The 11,120-nt window shown below is 28.1% G+C and overlaps 1 protein-coding gene across 2 annotated transcripts; it reads left to right on the top strand.

The window, feature by feature from the left end:
• The first annotated feature begins 261 nt into the window (after positions 1 to 261).
• On the top strand, positions 262 to 7,534 carry LOC123269387 (solute carrier family 35 member F2-like). Of its 2 annotated transcripts, none has more exons than XM_044735070.1 (8): positions 262 to 762; positions 1,835 to 1,950; positions 3,955 to 4,148; positions 4,360 to 4,522; positions 4,609 to 4,765; positions 4,854 to 5,070; positions 6,132 to 6,262; positions 6,615 to 7,534. In XM_044735070.1, the coding sequence occupies exons 1-8, from the start codon at positions 644 to 646 to the stop codon at positions 6,820 to 6,822; spliced, it is 1,305 nt and encodes a 434-aa protein (XP_044591005.1). In that variant the 5' UTR covers positions 262 to 643; the 3' UTR covers positions 6,823 to 7,534. The 2 variants fall into 2 exon arrangements, with proteins under 2 accessions (XP_044591005.1, XP_044591003.1); XM_044735068.1 differs by having other exon boundaries at positions 266 to 762; positions 6,600 to 7,534.
• Positions 7,535 to 11,120: the final 3,586 nt, after the last annotated feature.

Here is an 11,120-nt window from a genome sequence, read left to right as displayed (position 1 = left end):
ATTATAAATTGTGGCTTTTATACTTTCTACATTAAGTTGTGTAATATTTATATTTTTGCCACCCTGATGTCCGCTTTACTGTTTGAAACTATAAAAATTAACCGGAATCCGAGTGAATATTACAGTTTACTTTTTTCCGTGTACTTGAAAAACACGACCAATTTTTTATAATAAATAAATTAACTTGCAAAAAGATTGAAAAGGATGTAAGAGTTATTTTAAAAATTCAAAATGTCATATAATCAATGAGAAATGTCACGTAGAGTGAAGTAGAATTTATTTACGAAAGTGGATGCTGTTGTGCAGCAATAGTTTTCAACTAACACACATACCATCCATAAATACATACATTTGTGTATGTGTAATTTATTTTCAGTCTGTGGTGTGTGGTGCAGAGTGTAAATGTAATGGAGAAAGAGTGATGAACAAGAGTAAAGAGATATAATAGAAGATGGGAGTAGAGAGAAAGAGCATCAGCTTCTGTTAAGGTTTAGCCGCAGTAGCGGTGGCTGGAATTATGCGGGGGATAAAAGAGGAAATAGTAGTAGTAGTAGTTGTAGTAGTAGGGTTTTGAAGTAAGGGAAGAAATGGGGTCGCGCAGGCGTAAGTTACGGACGCCGGTGTTGTACGAGACAGGGTGAAAATGCACCCTTGCATGGGAGTGTCATCGGGCGCTCGTAATTGTCATAAAAACGTAAATATGCAGCCTAGAAATGGTATTTGTGACAAAATTGAAAACTACATATCGGAGTTAAGTCAGTGGTGAGTGATTATCCTCAGCATATTGTTAGCTTATTGCTATTATTAAAAGTGCTCCTTTGTTTCCTTTATTTTATTTTGGTCATATGATTTTATGGTGATAGAAATGAAAGATCGGTGCTTCCGGCATCGTAAGGGAGGTTCCTGAGTTAAAGTGGCGGGTGTTTACTACTCCCGTCCCTCTTTAATGCTCTCGTTTTACCGTACCGGCTTTAATATAGTGCAGAACGTTCAACGTTGAATTTAGAATCAGAATATATGTTGTATGTAGTATGTATTCCTATGCAATGTACATACTACTTTGTTCGACTGTGCTATGTTTTAGCTGAGAGCTCACTAAAGATCTATGAGAGTTTTTAAAGTCTACTTTATTTACATTTTTTGTCACTCAGTTTGTTCATGTTTTTATCCTCTATTGACTTTATTTCTTTTGTATTATTTACTCAAATTCTATTATTTTTATTCTACTTTTTATCGTTATATAAATGTTTATAAAAGTTTTGCTTTGAATAATATTTAAACGCAGTTTTATCACTTGCTTTCCATATTTTTCCTCGTTAAGAGGATTAAAAAAAAATTAACATCATTAATTTAACTTAAAAGTCTCTTTAAAAAATTTAATTCAAATTATTTTCTTTATAAAGAACATCAAAAACTTAATTATACATTTGAAATATTTTTCTCGTCATCATTAATTAATTTTGCGAAATGAGGAGCTTAAAAAAAAAAATAAAAAAAACGAGTTTTTATAAATGAAAATATTAGAGATTTTCTCACCCGAAAAATTAAAAAATTAAAAAATAATATCAACAAATTTTTGTACTTGTAAATAAATTTAATTTTTTTCATTCAATTTCAAGTACTGAAGAGTATAATTACATTTAAAAAATAAAATATTTTCTTTATAGTAAAATAAAGAATGTAATTATAAAAAAGGTAAAGTACCTTGTTGTCAACCCTCTTATCTCTCTACTTTATTAATACATAAATTTTCACGCCATTGACTTAATATTTTTATTGACAAGAAAAACATTCATAAAAGAAAAAAAAAAACATTTTCCTATAAAATTTCCAGGTCAGTATGGAGGACAATAATACTCGGACAATTTTTGTCAATAGTCCTTTACTGGATGACTCAATTAAATCATCACATCAACACCGTGTCATTACCAAAACTCAGTATTCCAACAGGTAAAACAAATTCGCTTTTATCGAAAAATATTTAAGGGGTTAGGTAGGTTTCAGAGGTTCAAAAAAAGGGTATTTTTACTATTTTTTTTTTCAGTATATATAATCATGAATTTTATTTAATCAATTCAGCATATCGACGTTCTAATTAGCAAATTGTCTAACTTTAAATTCTAAACATAAATTTTAAATTCAAATTCAAACCCAAGTTTGACATTTATTACTCAAAATACGAATTGTTGTTCAATTTTATTCATGTCATTCCTGCTGATTGATATGAGTGGATTTCATTGTTCAAATTTTTAAACCTTATGCTTTGTTCGATTAGTTATAATTATTACCTTGTTAATCTATCTATGTAGATCTGTTTATATTCTTACATGTACTTTTTCAAATTGTTATTTTGTACTATTTGCCATTCGGCTGTTGCCTTGGCATTTAAATCAAATAAATAAATAAATAAATAACTCCATTTTAGAGAATCTTCCATTTGCACGAAAAAAACAATTAGTTCAAAATTTATTATCACTTTAAAAAACCATTTAATATCATTAATATCTAATAAAGGTATAATATTTTGGTTTGAATCATTCAAATAATTTATAATTAGACTATTGCTACATCAAAATGTTAAAAAATCACCCTCGAAAAAAATAAGGAGTTAGACAAATTGCTAATTAGACCGTCGATATCAAAGATACGTATTTAAACAGTATTTTGTGAAATTTTTATTTAAAAATTCCGAAAACTCAGCCGTTGGTACCTCATCTCCCTTGACGTCTCAAAAAAAATGATCTTGCCTTGGACAGCATAACTCATTATTGGTTCATCTAAAATTAAAGAACCAAACATATTTCGTTAGCACATGGGTAAATCTCGTAATTGGACGAAGGATTTTTTTTATTTTATTACGACTAATTTTTTCGAGCAAATATATGGTGAAAATTTGACCAAAAAATGTGTTTTTTTCAAAGTCTGTCAAAAATTCAAATTTTAATTTTTTTTTTCTCCTTCGTCCAATAACAAGATTTATCTATGTACTAACGAAATATGTTCAGTTCTTTGATTTTAGATGAACCAATAATTAGTTATGCTGTCCACGGCAAAAGCATTTTTTTTTGAGACGTCAAGGGAGATGAGGTACCAACGGCTGAGTTTTCGGAATTTTTAAATAAAAATTTCAAGCCAGTCCCATGGCTAAGCGGTATAATGCTTGTCATGCTTGCTTGGGACTAGTGAGGCGTGGGTTCGAATCCCGGTGTGAGCTGAAATTTAATTTTCAGTGAACATCGGTGCTCGTAACTCATGCCGGGCTGTACAGGTTTGGGTTTTTCGATGGTTTCCCCAAGCCCTGTGCTACCGGTGGGGCACAGGCAAATGCGTGCAGTTTCCCCAAAGTCGGCCCATCGCCGCATTACTCTCCAGGCTGAAAAAGTATGTAATACCGCCAAACTTATTCTGCCAAACTTAATGTACCGATCAGCCTGGAGTCCCCTTCCGGTCTCGGCCGGACCCCCATCGAGACAGAAGTCTGAAAAGCGGGGTTAAAATAAAAAAAAAAAAAAAAAAAATAAAAATTTCAGAAAATACTGTTTAAATATCGACGGTCTAATTAGCAATTGGTCTAACTCCTTATTTTTTAGAGGGTGATTTTTTAACATTTTGATATAGCAATAGTTCAATTATAAATTATTTGAATGATCTAAACCAAAATATCATACCTCTATTAGATATTAATGATATTAAATGGTTTTTTAAAGTGATAATAAATTCTGAATTAATTGTTTTTTCGTGCAAATGGAAGATGCTCTAAAATGGAGTTAGATAATTTGCTAATTAGAACATCGATATATATATCTTTGATATACTGAATTGTTTGAATAAAATATATGATTGTATATACTAAAAAAAAAATAGTAAAAATACCCTTTTTTTGAACCTTCGAAACCCACCTAACCCGTTAAGCATCAATTTGAACGAATAATAAAATTAAATTCCAAAAAATAGGTCAAAATCTTCCGCATTATGTAATGTTGTGTCTGGTGTACACGACGTGGATGTCCTGCCGAGGAGCTGGTAATGGTTTAATTTCTGTATTAAGAGCCCGAGGATGGAGGTATTTATTGCTTGCATTTATTGACGTCGAGGCTAATACTCTCATAACTTCTTCTCACCAATTCACCAGTTTGGCAAGTATCCAGGTATACTTAAAACTTTAAATCAACTTTTTCCTTTTTTTATATCATTTATGATACAGCTATTTAATTACTCAGCTCTCAATCGCAGTACTTATACATAGATATTGTTAAATATTATATAAAATATAAGGCTGGAGAAAACTCACGAGCAATTTGAACATTAAACTTCTGACTTTATATATCTATTGCATATATACTTCTTTATTTGTTAAAGTTACTCGACTGCGTAGCAATTCCGGTGGCTCTGGCACTCTCATGTCTGGTTTTGGGGGTTCGATATCGAATTGTTCATATTGTCGGTATTTCCGTTTGTTTAATGGGAGTTGGGTGTCTCGTTTGGGCTGGTATTGATGACAATAAAGACATCGGAATTAATGGTAAACTATTGAATTCCATTATCGCGTAATTGAATCACTTTGATAGTACAAAAATTTTAATTTAAATTAATTATTTAATCTTTCAGGCAAAAATCAACTAGTCGGCGATATGCTGTGTCTTGGAGGTGCTGTACTATTCTCAGTAACAACTGTCCTTCAAGAATTAGCCGTTAAGACAGTAGATATTATCGAGTACTTGGGAATGATTGGATTCTTTGGAACTATTCTGAGCTGTATTCAAATGTAAGTATTTATAAAGTATATATTTTATGATAAGTATGCAATAAATTATGAATTTTTTTAATATTAATCGATTTTATTGCTATTTCAGTGCTGTGTTAGAAAGACTGCAAATAGAATCGGCGTCTTGGAGTACTGCAACACCGGTTGTAATAACCGCGTTAATATTTTACTGTATAACTCAGTTTGTATTTTTTTCACTTGTTCCGGTTATTTTATTCGAATCTGGAGCTACTGCGTTACAATTATTCCTCCTTACTGCCGATTTCTTTAATGTACTTTTGGGAATGCTTACACATCAATACAAGGTAATATAAAATTTTTAACTATTTATCAAGAGATAATATTAATTTTCTAATAATGTTTTTATGGAAGTATTTAAGAATTTTTAGTGATTGTTTGGCCATAACTAGATGAAAAATTAACATTTAAAAATTTTTTTTTATTCTGCTTGTTTTTACGGCGCATTTATAATAAAAAATGTCGTGAAAGGAAAAAATAAAGATTTTGATAGTTTTTTTGCCTTTAAAAATTGGAAAAAAATATTGGCTTTCATGTTTTTGGATAAAATTTCTATTTGATATTTTTTTGATACTTTTTTGGAAAAGTAAGATAAAAGCCCCAATAGATGATCATGTACCAGTATATGATCACTCCATGTATTTGTATACCTATATTTGTGAATATAGATATACAAATACATAGAGTGATCATATACTGGTACATGATCATCTATTGGGGCTTTTATCTTACATAAAAAACGAATAATTTAAAAAAAAAATTGATCAATTTGATAAAAAAAAAAAAAAAAAAAAAATTTAACATGGTCCAACATAGGTTGACCCCACATGTAAATAATTACCGAATTTTTTTTCTTAAAATAAAAATTTTTATTTATTTACTTAGTTATTCATTTATTATTCATTATTCATTGGAATAGAAGTTTACGAAATTACAAGTAGAGACAGAGCTTTAGAATGCACTCTATGTTGACATTTAATGAATGTCACGAGACAATTTGGGATTGAAATTCCTTGCATTATTGATTTTCAGTAATGTAATAAATTAAAGTGCAAAGTAAATACTGTTGTTCTTTAATTCATTTACACTTTTTATTCTACTGGTTGAATTTTTAAGTTGAATAATTTATGTTATAAAAGGTTTCAATTATTTTAAAGTTATTTAAATTTTATTACAACATAAAAATGCAAGTTTTTTTTAAAAATACGTCAGACTGTTTTTTAAGATGAATAACTTCAAAAATACTTCAAGATAAAAATATTGATGGTTTATAAAACTTTTAGAAAGCTCAAGAGTTACCGAATGAAGTTTTGTATTTTATTTCTAACTTTACTTTAATTTATTGCAGTTCCATACGTTATATTTTCTCTCATACACACTGACAATGACCGGGATATTTATTTACGCAATAAAAAGGACACCTATGTCATCAAATTCACGCAGACAGCAACAATTAGAAACACCGGCGCCGGATTATAGGTAAAATTATTTTATAAAAAATTTTTATTATAATTAAGGTAAAAGACCCCATTAGTGGCACCTTTAACCCCTATTAGTGGCATTTTTTCTTTCAATGAAAAAATATTCCACTTGGAATCAAAATTAAAAATTTTTTCGATCTAAAGGTCTTAAAGATTAAAAATAATATATTCATTATTGAAATTAATGATTTCATTAATTGAATAAGTACCAAAATCAAAGACAGTGTCAGTAATGGGGTCCCTACCACTAATGGGGTCTTTCACCCTATTGCTATTATTTATTAGCAATAAATAAATCATCAGAATAATAAAATATTAATTGACTTAACTTAAAGTGACGTGATTTTAAGACGCATGTCGCACCCGGATGGTGGAGAAGTAGAAATGGCCACAAGCTCAGGTATGTCAGCGGTTAGTGGCCCTTTGGACGGAATTGATGTCAAAGTACCGTCAATTATTGAAAGTGAACGAGAAACAATGGATGCTGGCAGTTTGCCTATAAGTGTAAGCTCCGATACGGCCTTTACGTCTTTTTACGGAAGCCAGTCTAACTTATAATTTTATATAAATAAGTTTTTATTTTATTTATATTAAATATTGCATTACTCATTGTCTCATTACTTCACCAAAATACATAAGTCATGATACTCAACTTCATTAACAATAATATTAATATTTATCACTCATAATTCATAATTAATTAATTATCGTAACAATAATTAGTTAAAAAAAAATAATGAAAATAAAATAATATAATATATCAATCAAAATAAATAAAATGAGATCAAACAATTTTAATAATTAGAGCGTTCATAATGAATGTATTGACAATTATCTTAAGGGAACACAATTTAAAAAGGAATTATTGTTAGTCTATTATTAATTATTATTTTCAGTAGTTATTTACGAACTCTAATACCGTTCGTTCATTTAAATTATTATTATTAGTATTATTAAATAGAGTAGTTAAGTAATAATGTAATGATTAAATTAATGATAATAATTATTCTTCCGAAATGATTTGACGTTTAAATATTGAACGTTTAATCGTGATTGATACGTAAACGAATGAAGGGGTATTACTATACATAGAAAATTAATTAGAAATTTAAAATAGATTATGTAATAATTAATAATTAGTATTGGTAATCTTATTAACCCATTTGATGACACTTTTTATAAAAAAAAAAAAATAAAAAACTTTCGGAGATCTTTAAAGATTTAATAATACGACCATTTATTAATGTTAGTATGCATAAGCTTGTAGTGACGATAGATAAGATAACTAACGAAAAAAATTTAAATTGTAAGAAAATAATAATGTACAATAATTTATAATTGTGACAATCTCACATGAGACAGCTTTTAGCAGCACAATTTGAAAATTTTTTTTTAACATTGTACATTTAAGTAATATTTAAGTATAATTATTTGCTTGGGCTGTGCATAAATCTCCCGGGATTCGTAACTTTTAAATCAAACGAGTGAATTATGAGACAATTTTTGATGTGCCAAATATTTTTTTATGAATTTGTAATATACTTTTATTATGAAAGAACAAGGGTTTTATTTGTGTATTGTTATTAGTCCGGATATACTTATCACTTAATTTTTCATGAAGTTATTTCATACAAATGATTGTATAAATTAAAATATGTATACGTGTAATATTCCATCGATTTAATGTTAATTGCTCAAAATATGTTGAGCAGATAAATTTTACTTATATTTTTTATTTATATGTAATTATTGTATTCTTGTATTAAATTTATTTGGAGTATGTATTTTTTTTTTAATTTTTTGTTTTTAAATAAATTATTTGAAGAAAAATATAAAAAAATCTGTTATGTCGGACTCAACGTTCGACATTTTAAATTAATTGGATATAAATTATCCACTAATAATTCATATTTTTACATACATTTATTTTATTGTTTTAAAACTTTCCTCTCTAGACATTGCCATTAGTAATTTTTCCAAAAAGAATATTTTTTATTTTTCTATTTTACGCCAGGTAATCGGTTTATATGGGTCGGGTTGTAAACCATAATTTTATGACCCGAACATTCAAGGAAATAGTCTTATTTATCTAGTTACATCTTGGGAATTTTCCGCGTTTGGTTGGGCCGACCAAGAGCTCCGAGCCTGAACAAATAGTCTAATGGACTTTAACCTTTGTCTAGATCCGGAATAGAAATTTTTTTGTGATAATAAAATAAATGTACAGAAAGAGAAAATATTATAAAGATAACAGTATTTTAAATAATACAAAAAGGTAAATAATGATAATTTTAAGTAACAAATTTTTGAATAATATAAAAAATAATATCTTTAAATAATGATAATTTTAAGTAACAAATTTTTGAATAATATAAAAATAATATCTTTAAATAATGATAATTTTAAGTAAACAAATTTTTGAATAATATAAAAAATAATATCTTTAAATAATGATAATCTAAGTAACAAATTTGAATATTGAAAGAAATAATATTCCTCAATAATGATAATTTAGTATAATAATTTAAATAAGGAACACCAACGTATGTAATAATAAAGCAAAATACTTAAAATATTAATAGTTAAATAACATTAATAAATAACAATAGTTTAAGTTTAGAAAAAGGAAATAAATGTTATAAGGTTTATTTCGAATTAAATATAATTCGCGAAACATTTTAACTTACGATAAATTAATTACTCGGTTAATTAATTTAATAGAATCTCCCGAATAAACAAATAAACTACAGTAATGTAAATTTAGATTTAGTTAAATAAATAACTTAGTTAACAAAGTAAAAATTTAACAATGATTTACGTTTCGATTGTTAACATAGAATTTAAGAGAAGGGAGACAACAGGCCTTTGAGACAACGTGGAGGGAGTAGTGCGCTACCCGAAACGTTGGGCCCTCTCGAAGAAAGGGAAACTCGTGACTACTTGGTGTTACTGTAATTGGCCTAGAGTTTCCCCCAAACATAGAAATTAGGAAAATGTCACCACCTAAAATTCTTGTCAGTTTCAGTTTTTTTGTTTTCTAGTTAGTCCAGTTTTAGTTTTTACACCCTCAACACGAGGTCAAGTTTAGTAGTTTAACGTAACACAATATTTTCCTCAGTCTATTATAATTAGTAAAATTTTACGTTGTTACGAGTCAAGTTAAAGTAGATTCAGTTGCATTTATCTTTCCTTTTATTTTTTATATTTTTTCTTATTCTTTTTATTGAAACAGGCAAGAAGCGGTGACATCGACATATAGTGTAAGTCCAAAAGTAATGTATTAGAATTTTTGAATACATCTAATAATTTGAATTCTAATTTTATTTCTTTTTTGTTATTTAATTTAACCAATTCCCATAAGCTTCAGATCCTTATCTATTAGCCTAACGGCTAGGATAAAAATAATTAATTTTAGTTGCGTTCTGACGTAACATTTTTGGGGGCTCAGCCGGGATCATGAAGCTTTATGTGGAAAATTACTAAGAAATATTTGATACAGAAATTCACATTTTTAAATTTTACTTAAAATTTATTTTTATATTTTTTTTTTTTTCCTCCTTTTTCTTTTCCAAAAACTACGGAATAAAGATAGATTTCATAAAGTTTATAGTTAATTAAACTAGATATACTCTAAAATTTAAATTTATTTAAAATTCTTTTTATGATTTATTGATTTTATTTTCAAAATATTGTATAATGTTTTGTCCTAATACTTTACAACGAACAATTAACTTAAGAATTAACCAGGCTTTAAATTTAATTCGATAAAATTTTATTACTAATTGATTTACTGGGTTATACATATACTTTTTTTTGGAACCTTTCGTTAAATTTTATTTTATTTTAAAAATTTATTTTATTTTAAAAATTATTTTCGGGGTAAAACAAATTTGGTAGGCTCATATGATTATAACTGAAATTTCTCGATTTTTCATGAAAAATAGTCCCTCATGTTTGAATACTAGGAATAATTAATAATCTAAATCGAACAATTTATGAATTTTTGACTCAATGAAAAAAAAAAATAATTTTTTTTTTCTTTTCTTTATTTTTATTTTTATTTGTTATTTTTATCCAATATAAAACATTAATTTTTATCTATTGAGAATATGAGCACAGAATTTTCCGAAGTTTTAATCAACTAAATGTCTGATGATAAACCTAAATCATCCTATTCTTTGAGAAGTAAGCCAGAACAAGAACTTCTTCCTGGGTTACCTTTGGTTAAGCGGGAAAAGAAGCATAATTTAACTTTTAAAGATTCTGGCGTAGGAGTATCCGCTCTTTCAATACCAGAATTTACAGACGACGAAAGCTCGGAGGAAGAACCACCTAATAACCCAAAACCTCAAGTTCCAGTAGTTATTAATATACCTCAAGTTCAAGTAGTTGATAATCCACCTCAAAATCTAGTAGTTAATCCACCTAATAATAACGACCCAGAAATCGAACTTAATTTAGAAAGAATGGCATTAAACGCGAATCAACACATATCATTAAACGACGCGTTAGTCTGCGTACCCCGTTTTCAAGGCAATCCGGGTGACTTAATAGATTTTGCGACATGCTGCAGGGATGCGAAAGGAATGTTACCTGAAGCCGCGGAAGTAAATTTAATTAAATTAATATATTCTAGTAAATTAAGTACTGATGTCAAAAGTTCTCTCAATAACACAGCACCTGCTAATATAGAAAGTTTAATCAGAGATCTGAAAAAATTTATATTCCGGTATCGTCAATTACTCAGTTACAGAGGCAACTGGCCTGTATTTTTCAAGGAAATTCCGAAACGGTAACAGAGTTCGTGAATAGATTAAAAAGGAAAGGTCGGGAAATAGTTGATTGCTATCAAACTC

The sequence above is a fragment of the Cotesia glomerata genome, linkage group LG7 (assembly GCF_020080835.1).
Source record: "Cotesia glomerata isolate CgM1 linkage group LG7, MPM_Cglom_v2.3, whole genome shotgun sequence".
In the NCBI taxonomy this organism is placed as follows: Eukaryota; Metazoa; Arthropoda; class Insecta; order Hymenoptera; family Braconidae; genus Cotesia; species Cotesia glomerata.
This window is presented reverse-complemented; position numbering and strand designations above follow the sequence as displayed.